Source organism: Trachemys scripta, chromosome 10, assembly GCF_013100865.1.
Source record: "Trachemys scripta elegans isolate TJP31775 chromosome 10, CAS_Tse_1.0, whole genome shotgun sequence".
NCBI lineage: Eukaryota > Metazoa > Chordata > Testudines > Emydidae > Trachemys > Trachemys scripta.
The window spans coordinates 62884354-62910329 of NC_048307.1; the positions used below are offsets into that span (position 1 = coordinate 62884354).

The 25976-nt window shown below is 40.5% G+C and overlaps 1 protein-coding gene and 1 long non-coding RNA gene across 10 annotated transcripts in view; one reads left to right on the plus strand and one right to left on the minus strand.

The window, feature by feature from the left end:
• The window catches only part of MYO5A (myosin VA), a 181298-nt gene that overhangs the window by 120742 nt on the left and 34580 nt on the right, over positions 1–25976 (plus strand). For 3 of the 6 annotated variants that reach the window (XM_034782891.1, XM_034782890.1, XM_034782892.1), the window contains exons 14-28: positions 331–414; positions 1989–1991; positions 5325–5486; positions 6569–6666; positions 7051–7137; positions 7235–7343; positions 12420–12631; positions 13586–13742; positions 16420–16659; positions 17263–17511; positions 18317–18410; positions 19647–19795; positions 21131–21244; positions 24581–24727; positions 25644–25700. In XM_034782891.1, the coding sequence (XP_034638782.1) occupies positions 331–414; positions 1989–1991; positions 5325–5486; positions 6569–6666; positions 7051–7137; positions 7235–7343; positions 12420–12631; positions 13586–13742; positions 16420–16659; positions 17263–17511; positions 18317–18410; positions 19647–19795; positions 21131–21244; positions 24581–24727; positions 25644–25700 (1962 nt within the window). The remainder of the gene's footprint in view (positions 1–330; positions 415–1988; positions 1992–5324; positions 5487–6568; positions 6667–7050; positions 7138–7234; positions 7344–12419; positions 12632–13585; positions 13743–16419; positions 16660–17262; positions 17512–18316; positions 18411–19646; positions 19796–21130; positions 21245–24580; positions 24728–25643; positions 25701–25976) is intronic. The other 3 variants (XM_034782893.1, XM_034782894.1, XM_034782889.1) reach the window with 2 other exon arrangements.
• Positions 6347–25976, minus strand: part of LOC117883540 — a 58598-nt gene continuing 38968 nt past the window's right edge. For 3 of the 4 annotated variants that reach the window (XR_004647317.1, XR_004647314.1, XR_004647313.1), the window contains one exon: positions 6347–7271. This is a non-coding gene — a long non-coding RNA (uncharacterized LOC117883540). Of the gene's footprint in view, positions 7272–12497; positions 12570–25976 lie in introns of those variants that run through there. The other variant, XR_004647316.1, reaches the window with a different exon arrangement.

Consider the following 25976-nt stretch of genomic DNA (forward strand, 5'->3'; position numbering starts at 1 on the left):
AACTGAAGAACAAGGAGATGAAGTGGCTCAGCCCAGATTCTCAATCACACTGTCTCAGCAAAGGCATCTCTGCACATGTGCACTTTGTCTGGTTTAATACAATTACAGCAGTTATGCATATTTTGTGGTTTAAAGTTCCATTTTTTATTAGAAAGTAACCTTTCTTACAAGCAGTGTTTGTCATGCAAGCATGTATTCAATGATTGATATTTTAAACAACATTAATAGGAAACTTTTTAATTTCACAGGTTACAGCTGGTGAATCCTGCAAAAATGAACTCCTAATTAGTTTTTTGAGGGGGAAAAAAAATCACATTTTTGTGTTTTTAGGTGGAATATCAGTGTGAAGGCTTTCTGGAAAAGAACAAAGACACAGTTTATGAAGAACAAATCAAGGTCCTAAAATCAAGTAAGGTTAGTGTTGAGGATTGATTTTTTTTTTTCCCTGCCATGGGATGTCAAGTTAAAGGTCAGCTTTTTTTATATAAGCTTTAGAAACTAAAGTTGTTCCTCCCCTCCCCATATCCCCGAGTGTAAATGGCCCTCTCCACTTGGCTATAGTTTCTATTTATTTAGTTATTTGTACGTATTTAGAAAGCTATGGGGCATGATCTCACTCCCATTGAAGTCTGTCTGTATTTAGCCATAGATTTTAATGGAATGGGATTGGAACATTTGTTTTGAAAACCACAAATTAGAAATTGGCTTGGTATGTTTGCTGATTTGCTGGTTGGAATATTTTTTTACTTTTAGCCTTACATGCATTTTAAATATTTTCGCTGTAAATTTGCTTGGGCTTTTTGGAAGATATCAAGGGATCTTGATGGATCAGAATAGTGTAGGAAGGCTTGACTGTTCCCTTCTAAAATGCACACCTTTTGATTTTTAAATGTTTTGTGAAAACAGAATTTTCTTATCTGTTCAGACCAATTAAACATAAAACAACTCTACAAGAAAGTCAGGTTGCCCCTATGTACCTGTTCCAAAGCCAAATGAAAGCGAGAACCCAGTAAAGCAGGAAAATCTACATTGGCTGGAGAATTTACTGATCGCTGAAGGTGTTTTTTATTTTTAAACTCCATGGGACTATCCCATTTAAAAACTTTAAAATATTACACCAAGGTATAATGAGTGACATGCTCACTGTTGGAGAAGGGCTACTTTCTCTTAATGGTAGGGATGCTAGCTATTTCTCTTCTGAAATGAAAATGCAAATACAAAATGTACTTCCTGATGACAGCTATTGGGAATTTGCTAGCTGAAGAGCTCCAGACAGGTTGGAATAATACCCATACAATCATTAATGTAGCTGATAGCCATCCCATGGGAAATTCCAGTATTGTGTCATTTGTTTACATCCTGAATTGACATACAAAGTTGAAGTATCTAAACTTTTTATGGAATGAGAAGTTACAAACATTTTCTGTTCAGCAATGTTTCATTTCAGGTCGATGTTAACCTCTGTGACCATGTGAGCTGCTGTGGTGCCTCCTGGGAGTTGTGGTTGTGGATCTGTCATGCCCCTGTTCTCCCCTCTGGGCACTGCTGCCCAGCCACGGTGCCTCGGCCACAGGAAGAGACTGTTGGGCATCATGGGGGATCTAGTGTGGCTGGGGAGCATGGCCCACAGGGAAGAATGGGGGCATGAGGGATCTGGAGCTATAACTCCCATAAAGCATGGTGCCAGCTCAGGCAGATGCAGAGATTAATGTCAGCTTGATCCAGTCCCACCTGAAATGAAACGTTTTGATTTTTCCCAATGGAAATTCCACCAAAATCAATTTTTCCCCACAGAAACTTTATATTTTGGTGGAAACCCCATTATCCAGTGGAAAAATGTTTCTTTAGAAGTTTTTCAGGCAGCCTTAATTATTAGTAACTCTTCACAGTAGCTTTCCATTTTCTGGTTTAATTCCTGATTTTAATCTACTTTTTTGTTGTTGTTGTTGTTGCTGCTGTTTTCTGGGTTTGACATACATATTCAACAGAAGGTAAACCTAAAATCTAGTGCATCACTTATAATTCTAATAATTGCTTACCTCTGCATCATTACAGCTTCTAGGGATTTATGATGTTGGGGAGAAAGTCTGGTCTACTCAAAGTGCACGGCATGCATGCTTCCCTAGAAGGGCTATGTAATGCACAACTTGAAATGTTAGCCTGCTCTAGAAATTGGTCCATGACACTTATTTGAGCATGTTTTATTCTAGTGCATGTGTCACACAAGTAATATGTGAGAGTTCTCAGTTTTCATGCTTGCTGCTGGCATGTGTTAGCAGCATGTCTGTAAGATCATCCGAAAAATTCATGTGAAATGAAAAATGCTTGCTTGTTTCCTACCACATGACTTGTCTGCCCTTTGATCCGTGTTTTTTCTTCTCTTTGAGCACTGCCAGTGCCCTGTGAAACCAAGAGAGGTGCTGAGCTAGGAAAAAACAATGAAGACTCCCTTAGTAGTGCCCTATTCATATGTACTATCTTTACTTTGATCCTTCAGTTCCAATGGTAAAGAATTGCCATGTGTTGCCCCCCGTTTCCACACACAATAGCAGAAGATGCCTTTGAAAATGGTGACTTTTAAATTAAGTTGAACATTTTTAAACTCAGATCTTCACCTGAGGGGGATAATGAGCCTCATATATTTGATTCCTTAGAAACACTGGCCCATCAGCAATGAAAAGCCAAGGAAGGACACACACTTTTTTGTGTTCGTGCCAGTAGCAGATTCATCTGGATGAAGCTTATTAAGATTCAAATCACAATAGGCTTCCTTACTTGACTGATATAGACCCACACAGTTTGTATGAAATGACTTGGATAAGTCTTAGAGATCTAGGCAGTTGATACTCATCTTTACTATTAGTTCAAGAATTTCAGATTTCTTCTGGCCCCCATATTGTAACTTTATATTGCCCTGGACAGCTACATCCTTTTTAAAACACATGATGCTATAGAAATGGCATGAATGCTGGGCTAGCAGACTGCATCACTCTGGTACAGTTCATTCTGGTACAGTTGCACGGACTATTTCATTGATCATGGTGCACACATCAAATTTGATAAGGCAACTAGTGATCGTTCCTTGTCGGCCATACTTAGCTAATTGCTTTATGTTACTGAAAATGTAATGTTCCTATTTCTTGGGAATAAGAGAACACATGTTAGTTTAAAGATTATTCATTCATAGCTAGAAGGGCTCAGGTTTCCTTATTCTGGCAATGTTTCTGAGGTGCTACATGTTATCTACCTGGAAGCATTATCTGTAGTTGCCTGTATAGTTACTACACCTCTACCCCAATATAATGTGACCCGATATAACACTAATTCGGATATAACGCAGTAAAGCAGTGGTCTGGGGGGGCGGGGCAGCACACTCCGGCGGATCAAAGGAAGTTCGATATAACGCGGTTTCACCTATAATGCGGTAAGATTTTTTGGCTCCCGAGGAAAGCGTCATATCGGGATAGAGGTGTATTGTTTCAGGTTGCTATTATAGCAGAGTTACATTTTGTGGTCATTGTCGTTTACAGTTGCTGTGAGGGAGAGAAAGGGGACCAGAGTTGGGTCCCAGGGGTTGCTTGGGAAGTCTGTGCAGGTTCTTTCACCATTCTTGTTGATTGCCAGATAGAGTGGATCTTCAGCCGGCTGAATCCATCCTCTTTCTTGCTGATGGGTGTATTTGAAAGCTGTCAGACTGGAGTACTGTGTGCAGCCTTTTGGGCCATTCAGTCTCCTTTCTCAGCTAGAGAGGAGCCTGATGCAACATTGGGATGTCAGGGGAGGCTTTCCTGATGTTCTCTTCTAGCATCCAAGCTGTCCTATACAGCAGCATGTCCACTCTGAGGGAACATCTGTAGCAGTGTGTCACAGGGCAGGCCTGCTGGCCAAGTGTGGCACTGCTGGCGCTGTCTGCCTCAGTTTCCCCTCACCCAGGTTTTGTCTGTCCCTGAGATTCCCATGGCTCAGCCACTTCATCTGGGTTACTCTGAGTCCAATCCCCCTTCGAGATAACAAGTTGAAGCAAAATGTACTTTCTCCCCACTTGGGTTCTTCTTCAGCCTCTCCCGGGCTCAGTTCCCAGTTCCTTCTGGGTTGTCCATAAGTTCCATAACTCTGTTGCCCATAGGCCTGGGTCGTTTGTGCATATCCTTGAGCTGGCTGAGCTGCATAAGCACTGTAGCCTTGCTGGGCTGCAGCTTGGCTATAGGTACTATAGTCTTGCAGGTGCAGATGTTGCTGGCTGCTGCCCATAGGTTGGGTAGGCAGGCTGGGTGCCATAAGCAGATTGTGCTGCATAAGAAGCCTGGGTGGCAGTAACTGTGGGTGTGGTGGTATCGTAGGCAGCTGTGCCGTACCCCTGGACGGGCTGACTATAAGTAACATCTGCACCTGCAAGACTATAGTACCTATAGCCAAGCTGCAGCCCAGCAAGGCTACAGTGCTTATGCAGCTCAGCCATCTCAAGGATCTGCACAGTTCCTTCTGGGTTACTTCTCAGTCTCTGTCTCTGGGCTAGAGCCCTCACTTCCAGGCTGCTTCCCTGGAATCCCCTCAGTCTCCTGTAGGCCATCACCCAGGGCCTTCCACAGAAGCCTGCCCCACTGTCTGTGGTTCCACACTCAAACTGAGTTTTCAGCCCTTTTAATGAAATCACCCAGCTAATCAGGACCAGCTGGGGGAAGCAAGGGAGGGTGGGATGGCTAATGTGACAGAGATATGCCTGAGCCCAATTACCCTTAAAGGCATTGCCAACCTGTGACAATGTCACAGACTGGCTGAACTGTGAAGCTATTGCTGGCTCTATGCACAAGACTCAAGTCAAGCCAGAATTTGACGCTGACACCCACAAATACAAACAATTTTATCATTAAATCAGCACACGCTTGCACACCTCACGTTGATCATGCATGTGTGTGCTCTGTCTTACTCTGTCCCATCTCCCCCCCACCAAAAGAAAAGAAAACTGTTTACAGAAAATAAGCTAGGATTCTAACCATCTTAGATATCTATAGAAGATAATACCACTCATTCTTTGTACCTCAGCATCAGTACTCTGCTATTTCCATCTGAGGATCTTAAGCGGCACTATAAATAATCAATTAAGCCTAAAATCTGTCTGAGGCAGACTAGTACAATTATACCCATTTCTAGATTAAATGATTTGTTCACTGTGTCACGGTCACACAGCCACTCAGAGCTAGGAAAAAGAACCCAACATCCTCCTTCTCAGACCCCTGCATGACCCTTAGACAGCACTTCTTCCCTTCTAGAATACTCACCCCCTGATTCTGAGAGGTAACTTGTTTTTCCTACTTCTCCACCAGTTTAAGATGCTGTCAGAGTTGTTTCAGGATGAGGAGAAGGCCCTTAGTCCCACCTCAGCAACCCCTTCAGGTCGCACGCTGCTGTCTCGCACTGCTGTAAAACCCGCCAAGGCCAAACCAGGCCAAGCAAGCAAGGAACATAAGAAAACTGTGGGACATCAGGTGAGTTGAACCAGTGACTATTTCTATTAGAATAATCTTTTCCCCTCCCCTTTTAGTGTCTTATTGCGCTCATACTGTGCAGCGGTTTCTTGTGATCACTGCTCAGGAGTGTTGGTTCAGATGGAAAGTCACCGTCATGGCTCTCAGCAATAGGTTCGGTTTATCCCACTACCTTTTTCTTTTTAAGTGTTGGGGAATCTTTAGCTTCCATCAGGCATCGCCAACAAACTGGCAGTAGGACCTTGATTAAGGATGGGATACCAGGATTGCTAGAATATTGATAGAAATCTTCAGCAAAAACTATGCAGTCCATGTAAGAGAAGTAGGCTATGTTTGAGCATGTATACTGCTTTAAATTTTTTGTATGTGGAGTACTTCATGTTCACATATGATACTTTCATGAAGACCTGCTCTCCCAGCCTTGCATAACCACGTAAGAAAGCAGCAGTTTACTGTACACAGTGATATAGGATGGCTGCTCTTAAAAAGGACTTGATCATCTAACCAAGATAGTAACCATTAGGCTTGCTTATAGCTTATAATTTGGACCGCATACGGTGTTAGGGCCAGATAAAACACACAGGGCCAGATTGTCAAAAGAACTCAACTCCCAATCTAAGTGACCATGTTTTCAAAAGAGTTTAGCATGTTTGATGCTGAGCTCCTGAGAAAATCTGATCCCTGGTTACCCGGATTTTTCAAGGGTTCTGAGCTCCCACCAACTTCACTTGAAGACAGTGGGAGTTCAGCACCTCTGAAAATCAGCTTGTATGGTTGCATTTGTCATAGGAAACTCAAGCATTTGTGTATTGTATGGCAATATGATTGCCGTTGATTCCACACAAGTGTTGCAGTGTATATGAATTGCTTCCAAGAACCACCAGAATTTATAGTATGGATGCATACACTGGGGCAACACATAACCAAACTGCTCTATTGAAATTTGGCTTTATGTTGGATTTTTCTAGACAACCTCTTTTATCTAATACAAAAAGTCCCCATTTGAGATCATTTCAAACAAGACTGAGTTTCATCGTATTCTGATTTCCCTTCTCTCTTTTTTTTTTTTTTTTTTTTTACAGTTTCGGAACTCTCTTCATCTGCTGATGGAAACCCTTAATGCTACAACTCCACACTACGTGCGTTGTATTAAGCCCAATGACTTCAAGTTTCCATTCACGTACGTTGGTTCATAAATGGTCTCTGAGAACATAGTACACATAGCTCAGGAGTAGAATAGTGTGTCTTGAAAGCGTCGGAATAAACATAATAATAACAGCTGTTTGGGGCTAGATGGAGAGAAAATGATTAGCTGACTGCTTTGTATTTCTCCTTTATGCTGTCTGAGAAGGATACCCACAATTTCATGATTTTCCATTTTGAATTTGATTCAAAACTTGTGCTCCTAAGGAATCTGTACTCATGACAACTTCTTTGACTGAAATCTACTAGTTTGCATTTCTAACGTTGTCACCATTTCTGAACTTAGGTTCTCATACAAAACTTGGCTAGAGCTTCACTTAGAAAGTCTGCCATTTGACAGATGTTTTGTTTTCTTATATAGGTTTGATGAAAAGCGGGCAGTTCAGCAGCTCAGAGCTTGTGGTGTTCTGGAAACTATCCGGATCAGCGCAGCTGGCTTCCCCTCAAGGTAGGTTTGCCATTTTTCAGATTGTTTTCAGAAGAGGCATTTTCATTGAGAGAGGTTTCCATTATATGGCTAACACCCTTTCTGTTTCTTGGTACAGGTGGACGTATCAAGAGTTCTTCAGCCGCTACCGTGTCCTGATGAAGCAAAAAGATGTCCTTAGTGACAGAAAACAGACATGCAAAAATTTGTTGGAGAAGCTGATTCTGGTAGTAGAATTGTAGCTTTTAAAACCTATAAATTCGGGCTGTCAATTAATCGCAGTTAATGGAAGCAAGTAACTCAAAAAAATTAATCACTATTTTAATTGCACTGTTAAACAATAGAATATCAATTGAAATTTATTACATATTTTGGATGTTTTTCTACATTTTCATATATTCTGTGTTGTAATTGAAATCAAAGTGTATGTTATTTTGATTACAAATATTTGCACTGTAAAAATGATAAACAAAAGAAATAGTATTTTTCAATTCATCTCATATAAGTACTGTAGTGCAATCTCTTTGCTGTGAAATTGCAACTTACAAATGTAGATTTTGTTTGTTTTGTTTTTGAGTGCAGTTATTTAACAATGTAAAACTTCAGAGCCTACAAGTCTACTCAGTCCTACTTCTTCAGCCAATCGCTAAGACAAACAAGTTTGTTTACATTTACAGGAGATAATGCTGTCCTCTTCTTATTTGCAATGTCACCAGAAAGTGAGAACAGGCATTTGCATGGCACTTTTGTAGCTGGCATTGCAAGGTATTTACATGCCAGATATGCTAAACATTCGTACGCCCCTTCATGCTTCGGCCACCATTCCAGAGGACATGCTTCCATGCTGCTGATGCTCATTTAAAAGAAAAAAGTGTTAATTAAATTTGTGACTGAACTCCTTGGGGGAGAATTGTATGTCTCCTGTTCTGTTTTACCCGCATTCTGCCATATATTTCATGTTATAGCAGTCTCAGATGATAATCCAGCACATGTTGTTCGTTTCAAGAACACTTTCGCAGCAGATTTGACAATATGCAAAGAAGGTATCAATGTGAGATTTCTAAAGATAGCTACAGCACTCGACCCAAGGTTTAAGAATCTGAAGTGCCTTCCAAAATCTGAGAGGGATGAGGTGGAGCATGCGTTCGGAATTCTTAAAAGAGCAACACTCCGATGCAGAAACTACAGAACCCGAACCGCCAAAAAAGAAAATCAGCCTTCTGCTGGTGGCATGTGACTCAGATAATGAAAATGAACATGTGTCAGTCTGCATTGCTTTGGATTGTTATCGAGCAGAACCCGTTAGCAGCATGGAAGCATGTCCACTGGAACGGTGGTTGAAGCATGAAGGGACATATGAATCTTTAGTGCATCTGGCACGTAAATATCTTGCAATGCCAGCTACAACAGTGCCATGTGAATGCCTGTTCTCACTTTCAGGTGACATTCTAAACAAGAAGCAGACAGCATTATCTCCTGCAAATGGTAACCATCCTTGTTTGTCTGAGCGATTGGCTGAACAAGAAGTAGGACTGAGTGGACTTGCGGGCTCTAAAATTTTACATTGTTTTATTTTTGAATGCAGTTTTTTTAAATAATTCTACATTTGTAAGTTCAACTTTCATGATAGAGATTGCACTACGGTACTTGTATTAGGTCAATTGAAAAATACTATTTCTTCTGTTTTTTTTACAGTGCCAATACTTGTAATCAAAAATAAATATAAAGTGAGCATTATACACTTTGTATTCTGTGTTGTACTGGAAATCAGTATATTTGAAAATGTAGAAAACATCCAAAATATTTAAATAAATGGTATTTTATTATTGTTTAACAGTGCGATTAATCGCGATGAATTTTTTTAATCACTTGAAAGCCCTACTATAAATATTGCTTGGAATCCTGAATTATACAGATAGTTTTTAAAAATGTGTTGCTCCCGCTCTACAAATTTGAAAATAGTCATACGTTATTATTAGTTGATAGGGACTTCAAACAGCAGCCAATACTAGTTTAGGAAATCATAGTCTCTCTGAGTGTTCTATTGTTTGCTGGATTGGGTGACATTCACCTTTCTTTTTGAAGCTTTAGATAGAAGCATCGGGCCGTGGCTGCTATTAAAGATCAACAATTCTTTTTATTGTCAAATAAAAATGGGATGTTGCTTCAGTGAGTGTAAGTCACTCCAGTGTTGTTGTGTGGGGGATGGGGGGTTGATTCTCCGGTCTAGCAGGGGCTGGGAAGACAACAATTTTAAGCCCTGGTGGATGGAGAGACTGCCTCACTTAATTTAACAGCAAGTTGTATTAACCTTGGGGGTATAATCATCCTGAGGATTCCAATATGCAAGAGTCTCTCTTTCCTCTTCCAAACAAAAACCCTTCCACCTCCTTAACAGTTTTCAAGTACTTAAAAGGTTGTTACAAGGAGAAGGGAGCAAAATTGTTCACCTTAACTTCTGATGACAGGACAAGAAGGAATGGGCTTAAATTGCAGCAAGGGCAGTTTAGGTTGGACATTAGAAAAAACTGCCTGTCAGGTTAGTTAAGCACTAGAATAAATTGCTAGGGAATCTCCATCATTGGAGATTTTTAAGAGAAGGTTAGACAAAAACCTGTCAGGGATGGTCTAGATCAGGGGTGGGCAAACTTTGGCCCAAGGGCCACATCTGGGTGGGGAAATTGCATGCAGGGCCATGAATGTAGGGCTGGGGCAGGGGGTTAGGGTGTGGGAGGGGGTGTGGTGTGCAGGAAGAGGCTCAGGACAAGGGGTTAAGGCAGAGGAGGGGTGCGGGCTGCACGAGGGGGCTCAGGGAAGGGGTGGGGTGCAGCAGGGGGTGCACAGTGCGGGAGGGGGCTCAGGGCAGGGGTGAAGGGAGGAGTGCAGGAAATGGTGGTTCCCCATTCCTGGCCAATGGTAGCTGCGGGGAGAGAGACCCACAGGCAAGGGCAGCGTGCAGAGCCCTCTGCACCCTCTCCCCCATGGGCTGCAGGGATGTGGTGCTGGCCGCTTCCGGGAGCGGCACAGGGTCTGCAGCGCCACGGGGGTGGCAATCCCGCGGGCTGGATCCAAAGTCCTGACGGGCCGGATCCGGCCCCCGGTCTAGATAATACTTAGTCCTGCACTGAGGGCCTGGAGCTGGACTAGATGACTTCTCAAGTTCCCTTCCAATCCTATGATTCTATGATTCCTTAATTCCACTTAGCACTGTGAGATCCTGCCACTTCCCTACCACCTCTCAGCTGCCTCCTTGCCCTGGTTCTCCTAAACAGAGATGCTCTGTGCAAGCTCCCTGACGGCTCTCATGCATGTAGCCTGTTTCCAGCCTAGGGGAGCAGTGGTGAAAATAAACAGCAGAAGAAGGAGACTTTCCAGCACAGGAGAGGCAGGACTAAGAGTATTGACCCATCCCTGCTCCCAAGTGTGAACAGCTCCCCCTCTTCCAGTACAACACCAGCTGCTGGCTCCCCTTCACATTTAAGAATTAGCTATTACTTAAATCTTCTGCATATAAAACAAACAAAATCATTGGAGTTACATAAGAAATTACTGGGGTTCCTGGGGATTAGCCAGTATACTAAGGGTTAATGCACAGCACAGACAGGCTCCAAAAGAAGATCCCATTTATTTCTCAACCAGAAGGTGGTTAATCATAACTCAGTGCAAGGTATAGGTGAGGAAAAGTAAAAGCACACAGATGACTTGCCATGGAAATTAAAACCAGAAAGCCACCTAGCTGGCTGAGGGTCAGAGTCAGTATCAAACAAGCATAGAATGCAGTTTATGTTTTCAAGATTCCATTAAATGCACTTGTGTGCATATGCTATCCATATCATGCGAGTAGATTCCTTTTCTTGTGTATTATTAAAAGCATTCACAGCAATAGGAGCAGGTGGAGCTTTCAGCTTCACTTCCTGTGCTTGCATACTGACATCAAATAACAATCAATAGTACCTATTAAATAGTTGAGGTTATTGCTTCACCTGTGTGTTTGTGTGTAAATTTCAAGTCAAAGTACACACACAAGATTTCAACCTGTTTTTCCACCACTACCCATAGCCCCTCCCCCCACCTTCCTTCCTCGCCCTCCAGGTGTGCTGCAATCATCTCGACGTGCTCTGTCCGTTATGCCTCGTTGGTTTTATTCCATACACAAGTTTGGGGGCACAGATATTTCCCCTGGGCTAGTACGGTTGGTTCTCAGGCTAATAGATATCAAGTCACCTTTTCAAATCCTTTCTAAAACATTTGTACGCTGTAATATAGCTTAAGACTGACTGTTGAGGAATTATCAATTTAAATATAGTTATTTTAATTCTCATTTCAATTACTGATTTTTTTCCCTCTCGTCTCATCAGTTTCACCAGTGTTTTTTCTCAGTTTCATGAGAAATATCAACTGTTCTGATCTTTGTAGCCTGAATAGAAACAAGGCCCTTTATGTTTGGTTTATATTTTATTTAAAATTTCCTGGGTATATATTGGTGTTTATTACAAAGTGGGTGAAAATTGTTGTAAAACTTTACTTTCCATTTTTTTGGGGTAAATATTGGGTTTAATATTGGGGGATGGGAGACAGAAAAAAAGTAACAAATAGAGAACAGTAAGAGTATTAAAAATTAAAAGCAGTGTTTTTTTAATCTATGGTTTATTTCATGAACTGTACATTAACTGTCCTTACATGTATGCATGTCTCTTCTTCTATATTACCTTATTTAACAGACAGTCTTACATTTACACTTAGACTAATTTATTATTAACATACACACCTCACTAATGTAATGTATTGATTTTCTTAACATAATCAGTATTTTCATGCACCTTAGTGGTCCAAAGTTTGGGTGAAAATCAGATTTAAAAAAAAAAAGAAGAATAGCTTTTGTTAAACCCAGGGATTTTTCAGTAAAAACTGATAACAAAGTGCCTTAAATATAAGCCATATTTGGCAAAGGAAATATCAGTCTTCAGTTCTTACACACATTTTAAAAAAAATAAAATCTTTTTTTCTGGTTCAGAAAATATTTCCTGATAGAATAAAGTTGTAACCAATCCTCACATATATATTATTCCTTAAGATTTCAATTCCCTAACCCTGCTAATTCTACAAATTTATGCACAGAACATAATAAGGTAAAAAAAAAATCAGCTTCCTTAGCTAATGTAAGTACAGATTTAGCTGAAATACTAAATGGGTAGTTTTACCTCTTTACTGACTCTGCTTTTTCAATTCAGCCTTTGTGTCTTCTTTTTTTTATCCTCTATTGTTTAATTCTGTTACTGATCAGATATTTCCTCTGAAAATAGGACAAGGATAAGTACCAGTTTGGTAAGACAAAAATATTTTTTCGGGCTGGTCAAGTAGCCTATCTGGAAAAAATAAGAGCAGATAAACTGAGAGTTGCCTGCATCCGCATCCAGAAGACAATCCGAGGGTGGCTGATGCGAAAGAAGTACCTGCGCATGAGGAAAGCAGCCATCACCATTCAGAGATATGTCAGAGGGTACCAGGCACGATGGTAAGTAGCACACTTGGGGACACTTGCTCTTACATCAGTTCACCTTCCTCTAACTAGGTCATTTAGCTGTGAGAGCACCTTCTGTCTCCTTGTGCTGATCACTAGGAATTAGTTTTTCAGTGTAATGAAGGAAATAGACTAGAATGTGCATTCCTCTAAGAGAAGTACCTGCTTGTTTTGACCTTCAGAAAGATGTAGCTATTTCCCAGCTGGATAACACCTAAGAGCAGTCCATGTTCTCTCTTTGTTAGAGTAGAGGAAAAGTAGAGTGAGGCAGTCAGTCTGCAGGTGGGGTGAGGCAGGACTCTTGCTTAGACTGAATCCTGACCTGCCCTTTTCCTGCCACGAAACCTTGTTAACTTTCCACTGCCCTTCTAATGTGGCCTCTCTCTCCAGTAGTGAAAACCTATTCCTCAGGCCAGGATGCAACAAAGGGGAGACAGGCTAGCTAGGAGCAGATGGCTGATGTGGGTGATGAGGGAACCAGCTGGAGCAGGGAAGCAGGCAGATACAGAGGTGAGGTGGGAGGGAAAAGGAAAGGAATTAAGTTGGGATGCTTTTCAGTGGTCTTGCTGGAGGTATAAGAATTAAGGGTAGACCTGTTTCTGTTGGGGAATGAGTTAGGGAAAGTTGATTAATGGAAGCTGCTTTAAAGAATGAAGGAAGGTGATGAGAAACTGAGAAGAGCATGTCAGTTCCCCAGTGCAATTTTCTGAGGATGAGTAAACTCTACCTGGGGCTTTTAAGGGTTAATTTTTTAATTTTCCCATGCTGCTGTGCAGTACAGTAGTAAGCAAACATTGTACCATTGACAATACTGCAAATAATCTAGAGTAGAATATGTAGAAAACGTAGCTCTTAAGAAAGAGGGTAAAGTTATAGGACTGGGAAAATGTTATTCAGAGGTTATAAATAATAGATGTAAATAACATTTTCACCATTTTTCTTTGCCAGCTATGCCAAATTCTTGCGAAGAACCAGGGCTGCCATCCTAATTCAGAAGTTCCAGCGCATGTATGTGGTTCGCAAAAGATACCATCTCATGCGAGCTGCCACTATTGTGCTTCAGTCACTTTTACGAGGTTACATAGCAAGGAACAAATACCAGAGGGTAAGAAGACCCAGTGTTTCATTATTGCTGTTTCCAAGCACCTCCGGGTTAGCCCATTCTGAAGTGTTTCCATGCGCTCTAAAATGTTTGTGTACAAATTGTCAGACCTTAAAGCACACACTCAGTGCCACTGCATGGCCTGAAATAAGATACTTGAAAATATGAATAATGTGATACAATGATCAGACAGCCAGTCATTCTGAGTCCAAATTAATATTGCATGCACAGATGACTTAGTAGCTCTTCTTAATCCCTAATTTCTATGATTCTGTCAAACTCTAAAAGATGATTGAGGATGCTGATTTTGATATTAGTGAGCTGTTGTCTGATAGAATAGAAGATTAAAGCCCTGGCTCTCTTTTTGTTTTTCACTTTTTTCATTTACTTGTGCTGATCTCAGTTTGGTGGGAGGTTGATAGAATTCTGTCCTAATTATGATGATATGACATTAAGTGACTATGTTTAAAGAAAAATTAACTGCCCTCATTTTAGAAATTAGGCTTTGCTTTTAAATGTTTACAGGGCTGGAAGCAGAATTACTGATACATTGGGATTTTGTGAGTTATACAACATTTTGCACAGCAATTCTATCTATAAAGATTGTTTTGCATTGAGTTTTTCAAAGGTCAACTCATCATTCACTGAGAAGTTGTCCTACAGAGTTGTACTTCTTCTCAAATTAGTAGATGTAAACATAAAAGCCTGCCATTGCTTATGTTTGAGATGCTTGTCTTCTATTGATCAAAAGAATTGGACTGAAGGAATTTCTTGACATTTTTAGATTTGTGTTAAAGAAAAAATGTACAAGTATGCATACATGCTTGTGTGTAGTTGCACACATACATACACTCATGCATATATAGTATATCAGTCTAACATATCATTAATGTGAAGGTTGTGCAAAGGAATGATCAACAGCCAGAAATGCCCGAAAAGTAATATTTCTCCCCTTGTACTCAGCCATGTTACACATCCTATGTATTTTATGGTGTACATTATTATTGTTTGTTTTGTTTCTGCTAGCATTCTGAGCACTGTAATCCAGGTTTTATATTACCATTGAATATAAGAATATTAAAACATTGAGTCTTTTACTAGCCTGACAGATGTTTTTCAAATATACATTAACTTCAGAAAGTAATGAGCTTCCTCATAAAACTGACAGGTGTACATTGCATCAACATATAGGCTAAGAGCCATCCCCAGGATATGCAGAATAGATGAGTCAACCATTCTAGATTCCTGAAATTGGCTGAGTGACTCTTATACACAATTCCTTTTCTACAGTACAACAACATTTTATAAATCTGTCACATTCCCTTGTTGAAGATATGGCAAATTACTTCTGAAGTCACCATAAATCAAACTTACCTGTCTAAGGATGGTTCTGCAATTATGGTTAATTATTCTCCTTAGTAAGCACAATTAGAAATTACCTATTATAAACTCCTCCCATCACAGATGGAACAAATGATAAATGTAAGACAGATGCATTGATGTGAAGCAGGAATTTTATTAAGGCCTGTGATCCTGGGATGGCTGCAGGAAGAAACAGGCTTTGTTTGCAGTCCTGGGATTATAGATTGTGTAGTTGTCCTCCTGTGACTAATTGACAAGCTCTCCTTACAGATCACTTTGGTCCATAATGTATGACACACACGTTACCCTATAGAAGCTAAACCCTTTAATTCTAACATTTTAGAGCTAAACTCTCTCATCCTGTGGAATTTAGGATCTACAGACCTTGGAAATCACTAAAGCATCCTTAGTTCAACTGTCCAAAAAGTAAATAGAACATTTGTTTGAATGTGAAAGATTGGTAGCTAAAACAATGATAACTTCAATTCTGACCCATTTTTCTTCAAACCTGAATTGTTTTTATATTTTAATAAAGACTGTCAAGCCATGTTTTGAAATTTCCACTATCAGCTGTTCCGGAATTAGGAGGGTGCAAAATTTCTAATTGGAATAAATGGGGAGGAAAGCATTCCTTTAATGTTTGCAGAACTTCAAAAAAGCTGCATCAATTTTCTTTGATCTTTAGCCAAACAGTAAGCATGGAAAAGCATTAAAAAAAAGTTTCTACAAGTTAGGAATGACTAAAGAAAAAAAAAAGGTGTGTGGGGGGAATGGAAATTGGAATTCAACTTGATAAGCTACTACCAACTGTTGAATGCAGAGGAGGTTCATGTATGTGTGTATATATTTGGAAGATATGTAGGGAGACTAAACAATAAGTTGCTGAATTTACCCATCTGTCCATGTACCAATTTAAGTGGCCTTATAATAAAAGGGTATAGTAAGAGCAAGATCTAGTCATCCCTAGAACTTTAGGGATGGATTTAATGTTTTGTTCATAGGTATTCTGTATTCTTGTAATTAACAGGGATCTCGCATCAATACAAATGTCCCCAGTTCCTTCCTTCCATCTCTTTCCCTTCATTTTAGCTTTCTCTCGTTTTTTTTCCACATCTTCTTCCCTTGCTCCTTAGGTTAATTTATTTTATTTTTTTATAGTGATTCCTTGGTCCTCTCCTGCTGCCCTTCACCTGCAGTTTCTCTTTTCAAACGGATGTCTATAGTTATTACCTATGTATCTCTCCTTGCAGAATGTTGTTAATTTTGTATAAATACAGCGTGTGGCTTTTTCATCTAATGTTTTTGTTTTTAAACATAGATGCTTCGAGAGCACAAGGCCATTATTATTCAGAAGCATGTGCGGGGCTGGCTGGCTCGTGTGCGCTACCATAGGAGCTTGAAGGCAATTGTGTACCTGCAATGCTGCTACAGGCGTATGATGGCCAAAAGGGAACTGAAGAAGCTGAAGATAGAGGCGCGCTCTGTGGAACGGTACAAGAAACTCAATATTGGGATGGAGAACAAGATCATGCAGCTGCAGCGTAAAGTTGATGAGCAGGTAAATGCCCCAAGAGTGAATGGTCAGAAGTCTCTCATCATCTGCCTCAATATTTGAACTGTGGGCAATCATTGGAAAAATACAGTGATTATTGGGAGCAGAATTTTTCTTTAAAAGGAATCAGTTTTCTTCTTTAGTTAGGAGAAATATCTCTTTCCATAGAGGGGAGAGTGGATCAGTCTAGATGTGAATCAGTAGATAATGTACCATTTCCATACATAAGGGCGGCCATACTGGATCAGACAAAAAGTCCATCTAGTCCAGTGTCCTGTCTTCCAACAGTGGCCAATGCCAGGTGCCCCAGAGGGAATGAACACAACAGATAATCATCTGGTGATCCATCCCCTGTCACAATACACTTTTTTCAGGGTGTTGAATGGAAAACAAGTATGTTGATGGGCATGCTTGGGCTTTGTCTGATTTTAACCTAGGATATGAAGGTTTGGAAGCTGTGATCTTGCTGGCCAAGCATCAATTGTTCTGTGGATAAATAGAGTGATTCAGTCTGTCAATATAGCACCTTTCACGAGCACTAACATTCTGATTAAAACAAACCCCAAAGCTATTCTAAATGCTAATATGTCTGCATTGTGTTTTGCAAAGAACAAAGACTACAAATCCCTGCTGGAGAAACTAACTAACCTGGAAACCACGTACAACACAGAGACCGAGAAGCTGCGGGGTGATGTGGAAAGGCTTCGCATGAGTGAGGAGGAGGCTAAGAATGCCACGAACCGTGTGAATATGCTCCAAGAGGAGATCACCAAGCTTCGAAAGGAGCTGCACAAAACACAGTCTGAGAAGAAGACAATTGAGGAATGGGCAGACAAATACAAACAGGAAACAGAGCAGGTGGGAACTCCCTACCCCAAAATACCAAAATTTTAGAAACAGCCTGTCTCTAAAAGCCCTATTGGTTTGTTGTTCCTGAGATCTTAGAGATTCACAGTTACTAAAATTATCCTTTTTCGTTTGTTGTTCTCTGGTTGAGTACAGCATATGGAATAGTACAGGAAGCTTGCTGATTGGAGCGCATCTCAAAACTAGAAACATAGTGAATTGATCTGACCTCAAGCTGAACATGTCCCCCAAGAGCAATGCATCTGTTACTTCCCCACCCACAAGTTTTTGGAAATCTGTGTGGCACTCAGCCTCTATCAAACTCAAAAAAATAAAATAAACCGAACAATTTTCCATTTAGATTTGTTCAAATTTTTGGATCCTTTGCTAAAGAGAGAGTTTCCATAGAACAGTCTTGTAAATGTCTATAGGCCTGGCACCGCCACCAAAACTTAAGAAACATAGGGCATAGTCACTGAATTTGTTTCTAATCCATGTGTCTTTAGATGCAATAGAATTTAAATGGCATCCCCGGGTTAAACACTCTGGGCTCTCATGTTCATTGGCCTCATCTGATCAGAAATTCAGTGTGTGCTGCGTGCAGGAGAGGGTGCGATTGGGATGTAAATTAAGAAGTCAAGGTGGCACTTTAGCTCACTATCTAATTTTCTGAAGGACAGTTAAAAACATCAAATTTTTGATATCTTGCTACAAGGATGCAGTGGAGTTAGACTCTTCAGAGCTTTAGGTGCACAGATTAAACACATTCCCATGACTGCAATCCTTATCCTGAGCCAAACATTCTGTTGTCTTACAGTTGGTATCAGAACTGAAAGAGCAAAACACATCACTGAAAAAGGAAAAGGAGGAGCTGAATCGTCGCATCCATGATCAGGCCAAGGAGATGACAGGTCAGTTCTGCTCACTTCACTTTCTTTTTTGGTTTGTTTGTTCCTTCGTAAAGTGACTCTCTCTATCCAGGCATTAGCACTCAGATCTGGTTAATCTGCTGTGGTTCGTTAACTACATTTCCCTTTAGAATGTAATTTACAGCTCTAGTATAGGGCCATATGTGCTATACAACTGTTGACAATTTGAGTGTTAAGAATGCCCAAAGCTATATTTAAAAAAAAAGTAAACTAGTTCTGATTGTTAATAAATATAATTAACCCATTGGGGTCAAATTATCAAAAGTGGTCTACTAAATTGTGAACGCAAATTCCATACTTGGATGTGCAGCCTGATATTTGACATACAAAGTGGGTAATTACACACTTAAATTCTTTTTAAATGCATAAATGTGGTATTTGCACACTCAAGTTGAGGCCGCTAGGCTCTGTAAGCAGGGCTCTGTGTACAGAGCTGAAATGTATAGCATGTTGTTATCTGGCACAGAGCATATGCTTTTTGATGATTGCTTCTGAACCTCATCTTTGGAAAAAAAATATTCATTTCTATTTGGAGAAAACTAATTCCCTTTATTGCAATCACACACAGACATATACACACATCACCATCTTTGTAGGGTTGTCTATTGCTTTCTAAACTCTTGTGCAGCATCAGATTGCACAATTCACTTTGGTCCCTTAATTATCCAGAGCATTGGAGAAAACCACACACAGACCAACGCATATTTTTCTAATAGTGCTCAAACAAATAACAGATGTATTGTTGCATCTTAGTACGTGACTTTGTGGTGAGCTCCTAACCATAACTGGAGAAAGATTCAGAAGAGCCGAGACTACCCTCATTTTACATTAAAGATATGTACAAATGGAGATGCCATCTTCAGATACTAGACTAATACAATACAAAAGCAGACTAGGATAAACAATTTTACTGCTGCCACCCCAAATTATTAGGTGACAGACAATGGAGAAGACTCTACAGAAGTGAACCCTTCTAATGTTACCCCAATGATTTTTTTAGTCCTTTGTGTCTTTGATGCAGCACTTTCCTGCAATGGCATAAATATTACAGGCTTATTTTGTTTTTAAACAGCACAGTTTGTACAGTATCTGTGTTCTTTGCATACTTGTGCGTAGTGTCTTGCTTTATACTGTAGCTATGGAATATAGACATCACAGATTAAGTAGGTTCCCAAGATGCATCTTGTTCATACTTTGGTATCATGTATTTGGTGACAGAGACCATGGAGAAGAAGCTTATTGAGGAAACGAAACAGCTGGAGTTAGATCTGAATGATGAAAGGTTAAGGTATCAGAATCTGCTGAATGAGTTCAGCCGCTTAGAGGAGCGCTATGAGGATCTCAAGGATGAGGTGAATCTGATGGTGGTAAGTGGTTTAAAAGATAGCAAAATTATGTGCTGTTTGTGGACAGTATTTTACCAAAACTTGGTGAAATAATTGTAGGGTCAGATTTTGTTCCCAGATCTGTGCATGGGAATTGTTTGCCTTGTGCCAGAGCAAAATTTGCCCCTTAAACATTAGCTCTTAATCTGATTGCTTTTGCTCAACTAAAACACTTCATGTCATCTAACCCAGCAGTTCTGAATTAGGGGTCCGTCGCCCCTTGGGGGCCGTGAGCTGGTTTCAAGGGGCCGCAGGGCCCCAAGGCTGAAGTGTGGGGCTGAAACTGGGAGCAGAGCCACGGGGAGCCCTGAGCCCCAGCGCTCCCCTGAGAGCTAGAGCCTCGGCGATCTCCGTGGGCTGAAGCTGGGAGTGGAGCTGTGGGGTGCCCTGAGCCCTGGCGCTCCCCCTGGATCTAAAGCCCTGAGCTCCGGTTCTCTTGCAGGGCTGAAGCCCCAGCTCCTCCCCTCTCCCGTCCAGAGCCCTGGTGCCCCGCAGGGCAAAAGCCCTGAGCACCCCCACCTGGAGCCCAGCACCCCACTGCCCAGTGGCTGAAGTCCAGAGCCCCGAACCCCCCCTACAGCTGAAGCCCTGAGGTCCCCACACACAGCCAGTGGCTGAATCCAGGAGTCCGGAGGCCTCCTCACTGGGCCCTGGAGTTTTTATAGTATGTTGGTGGGGGCTCAGAAAGAAAAAGGTTGAAATCCCCTGCTCTAACCCATTTTTAAACTTCTTTTTGGGCCTTGTGAACAACTTTTTGTCTCAAATTATGTGGGGGTTTTAAAACCTTTTCTGTTATTCTTGTTGTAGCTATAGGCTTATTGATCTCATTTTTACATTGGCATTTTCAAACATGCTACTGCCCAGATTTTACTAGCCCCTCAGTTTCATTAATACCAAGTTTACCATTATCAATTTTGCAGTAGTTTTAAAGTTTTTTGTGTGTATGTATCAGGAGGAGGAAATTACAGTGTGGAATACAAAACTTCAGAGAGTCCTTGCCTCTTCTGAATCTTGGGTTGCCACTTCCTTCCCTATAAATGCATGTTTCCTTTTCCACAGAACACTGCTTTATTGCTCACTTCTGCTGCTCCCACAAGCAAATTCTCATAATGCGGAAAAAGTTGACCTGTCCCCAGAGTCTTGATTACAGTGTCTTTCATGTGCCTAGGTTTCAGGTGGCACAGAGGAACCAAACTCTCAAATCTTTTCCCAAAGTCATGATTGCTGTGGAGTAACTCAGAGCACTAGAAACTAAGCCACTGGGTTATGGGCAGGTGACAATAATGCTGGTACTGACTCATTTTATTTGCACTTCAGAGCATCCCCAAGCCTGGGCACAAAAGAACGGATTCCACACACAGCAGCAATGAATCTGAATATACATTTAGCTCTGAGATTACAGAGACAGAAGACTTACCACTGAGAATGGAGGTAATGTTAGAGAAACTCCAGTACTTTTCACTAATCACTAGCAAATCTATGCCCATCTTTTCTTTATGACTGGCAAATCTTAGTGTCAAGAATCTAGTGCTTTAGTCCACCATATCCCATTTTCTTTATGAATGGCTTAGTATATAGTGGTATCTCTGTAATCCTACATAAAAAGATTTCAGTAAAAATATATTTTTAATTTTCTTTAAATTACAATAAAGGACCATAGATAGGGTAGTTGGTCACACAGCTGTCTAATTTACACGTGACGCAGTTGCCTGGCAACTTTTGCAGGAACAATCAGTTGCTTGCTCAAAAGTGGGCACTCAAAAACAACTTGAGGCTGGCTGAAAAGCAACCTCTATACTGTATATTTAAAAGCTGAGAGAAGTACAAGTAGCTAATTATTCTCTCAATAACTCTGCTGAAATAGGAAGGTGGCTACAAATTTCATAGCTGAGTACTACTCAGACTTGCAAAACTGTTGCACCAGTATCACAAAATGTCATGCAATTCTCATGCACTTTGAGTGAAATTCACTTCAATGGAGACTGTCCACGCAAAGTTCTATGCATCACTTAACGCCCACATTAAAAGGCTGTATATATGGGCCCTTTTCACTGGGGTGAATTCACTCTTAGTGAGGAGAACATCATGTTGGATTTTTTTTTTCTATGTGATACAGAAGAAGAAAACTTGAAAGATGCATCATTACTGTAACCTCAAGTAAGCATTCATTTGAATCCTGGATTATTTGGAATTTTTCCAGAATTATTAGTCAGCTCTTCTACTGCCATAAGCAGTTAGTACTAATTATGGTGTAAATTCACGTGCATCTGCAAGTTGTTCTTAACATATTTCAAGATTTGAAATAAAGCCCATCCACGGGAACTTCTTTTAACCTGACTACAAACATGCCAGAGTGCATCAGATTCCTGGGCTGGCATGTGCCAGGAGATGGGTAGTATTTTCTACTCAAGCTGGGGATACTTGCTTTTCTTTTAGACTTCGGATTTCACTCTTGACTCTGGGTGGTGGTACAGCAGATCACTCCTTCCTCACCTACTGAATAATGGTGATGTAGAGGGACAGAGTTCAGCTCTGTCGGGTGTCTCCATAGTTGGGTTTTACTGACTGCCATTATTTTTCCTGCAACTCCTCCTTAGACAAACTGTTGAAATCAAGTTATAGCTTGTGCAGATCGTCTAGATGTCATGTATTTCTACTTCCATTTTTCATAAGAATGGCCATCCTGGGTTAGACCAGCGGTCCATCTAGTCCTGTGTCCTGCCTTCTGACAGTGGCCAATACAGGATGCTTCAAAATAAGTGAACAGAACCGGGCAATTATTGAGTGATCCATCCCCTGTCATCCAGTTCCAGCTTCTGGCAGTTGGAGGTTTAGGGCCACCCAGAGAATGGGGTTGCGTCCCGGACCATCTTGGCTAATAGCGATTGATGGACCTATTCTCCATGAACTTATCTAATTCTTTTTTTTGAACCCAGTTATACTTTTGGCCTTCACAATAATATCCCCTGGTAATGAGTTCCACAGGTTAACTGTGCCTTCTGTGAAGAAGTACTTCCTTTTGTTTGTTTTAAAGCTGCTGCCTATTTATTTCATTGGGTGACCCCTGGTTCTTGTGTTCTGTGAAGGGGTAAATAACACTTCCCTATGCACTTTCTCCACACAGGTCTGATTTTATAGACCTCTATCATATCCCCCCTCCCTCCCCTTAGTCATCTCTTTTCTAAGCTGAAGAGCCCCAGTCTTTTTAATCTCTCCTCATATTGAAGCTGCTCCAGACCCCTAATCATTTGTTGTCCATTTCTGCACCTTTTCCACTTTTAATATATCTTTTTGGATATATGGATATATGGGTGCCCAGAACTGCACGCAGTATTCAAGACGTGGACGTACCATGGATTTATATAGTGGCATGATATTTTCTGTTTTACTATCTATCCCTTTCCAAATGGTTCCTAACTTTTTGTTAGCTCTTTTGACTGTTGTTGCACATTGAGCAGATGTCTTCAGAGAACTATCCACAATGACTCCAGGATCTCTTTCTTTAGTGGTAACAGCTAATTTAGACCCCATCATTTCATGGGGTAATTGACTTAGCAGGACACGGGCCCATCTTTATGGATAGATGGAAGCTGTCTCGTGTAGTGGCATGTAATAGCATTTCTCATGAGATCCAAATGTTTTTTCTCACATTGGCTGGCAGCCTTATTTAACTGCTTTTTTATTTTTTTCCAAAATCATGCTTCACAGGAATTTTGTTCTTTTGAATCTTAATGAATACAGTAACCCACACAGGACTGTGTACATGCTTCAGCAGATAGAGAGATTAGATCTCCATTAATTTAACCTATTAAAAATGAAAGCACCATTAAACATAAAGGTTAACAATAATAAACAGCATCCAAAAAAGTTGAGATAATTTCAAGCCAGAACCCCAAATTTAAACACAAATTCTGCAGAAATTGAGGGTATCTGGAGGTTTTTGTAGTTTGTGACCATTATATACTAAAATGTTATAAATGCTTTGTTTGCCTTATACATGCATAGTTGTATCTTTTCTAATATCCTTTCTAGGCTTTAAAGGATTAGGGTGCACTCCACAGTAACTGCTTAGTCTTCATTAAAACATGATAAGCTATAAAATATTTGCCTCCAACAAGTTCCATTACAACTTTGAATTACAAATGATGACCTTTACACCAAGATACCAAAAGAAGACTAGTTGATTAATCCAAGAATATACAGTGCAGCTACAGTAGTACAAGAAAAAGGGCAGGAAACTTTTGAATGTACCCAAATCACTTCCTTCTCGTCATTTTATATGTCACACCCCAGTTTATTGGATTATTTAATGGTGGGTCCAAATAAAGAAATTATGTAATACTTTGCTTTTAACTAAAGAACCTAACAATAATAGTTTAAAAAATTAGGAAAAGTTTGCCTGTAGTTAGTTTGTTTCATAGTGAATCTAACCACAAACTTATTTCTTTTCTCCCTTCTCCCCTCCAAACAAGTAAGAAAAAGAGGTATGATTAATTAGACTTTATGCCTTAGAGTTAGCATCTAGTTTTTTCTGCCTTTAAAGCTCTAGGCTAGATACCTTTTATACTAGTCAATTCCTTTTAAAATAATCTTTTGAAGGTTAGTGAACCATTTTGGATGCCAATATGCAGCTCTCAGAATCAAGTAACATGTATATGCTCCCAATCATCCTGTTTCCCCAGTCTTTCTCCCCTCTCTTCTCACAATACCCTTTGCTCCTGACATGGAATGGTGACCCTTCTTGACTCCGCTGTGTTCTTCCTCAAGCAGGAGCCAAGTGAGAAAAAGGCGCCGCTGGACATGTCTCTGTTCCTCAAACTGCAGAAACGGGTTACAGAGCTGGAGCAGGAAAAGCAATCCTTGCAGGATGAACTGGACAGGAAGGAGGAACAGGCTCTCCGCACCAAGACCAGGGTAGAGTGCATCTAGCCAGTCACATGAGGACCTTGCGTTGTTCCCACCTTAGTAACATATAGACAATTTGGCCTGCTGAATGGTTTCTATAAAACCATCTGTTCCATTAGTACTTACTTTGTTTGGCCAAAAGTTACAAGCCTGAGTACCTAAAATCAAGCTCCTAAATCCATGTTGTGGCATTTAAAATAAGTGGGCGGATCTTAGAAGGACAAGGGTGAGGTAATATCTTTTATTGGACCAACTACTTTTGGTGAGAGAGACAAGCTTTCGAGCTTTTTTTCTGGGCTGATTTGTTTTTTTTTTCCAAAGTTGCTAAGGAACCCACTATTAAACTCAATGGGAGCTGAGGGTAATCGGTGCCTTTGAAAATCGTTACACTTATATTAAGCGCTCTAACATTTAACACTCTACTTAAACAATTCCTTGTTCTCTTCAGTATTTACCTTACAGGAAGAATCAAGCCAAAGAGTTTGGATCTGAATCCAGATTCGAAGATAACGATTGTTCAGATCTGGGGGATTTTTTTAGGCTTGCCTCTGATTTATATTCTTGAAATACTTTTTTTGGCAACTGTTTCTCATTTCCCTTCTGTTGATGGATTTCTTGAGCCTCTTTGCATTTAGTATTTAGAGTAGATCTTCTCTGTCCCTATTCAAATAACTTTACCGATTTGCACCTGATTTTATTTATCTATGATAAGCACAATAAGTAAATGAAACAAGGCAATGTAAACATGCCACACAAAATGCTCAGAGGTATAGGGCTAAATACTCTGTATTCAGTTTCCCAGGAAGGATAGCTTTAACTCCCATCATGACAGTAAAATGCACATTTTCATTTTTCTGCCTTGACTCCTGTTAGTAACAGATGAAGGATGGAATTTATTTTTACTTTTGTCTGTGTTCTTTCCTAGGAGGAGGAGGAAAGGCCCCCAGTGAGAGGCGCAGAACTAGAGTATGAGTCACTTAAGGTAATTCTGGATAGGAGGCTTCTGGTATTTAAAGGATTAGTAAGAATGTTATCGCCAATTACACTAGCTAGGATAGTAAGTAATATCTTTCCTGCTTCAGGATGTAAGTCAACTGGAGAAGGAATCAGGAAGAACCTCCTCAATCGACATTTTATTGCATAATTGTTCACTGTGAGCTGTAGGAAGGCATGGCAGGGGGCTACACTACTGGAATTGCTCCTTACACACGGGACTTCCCTGCAGCTGGTTAAACTGGGTTTAAGGTTGCTTTGTATA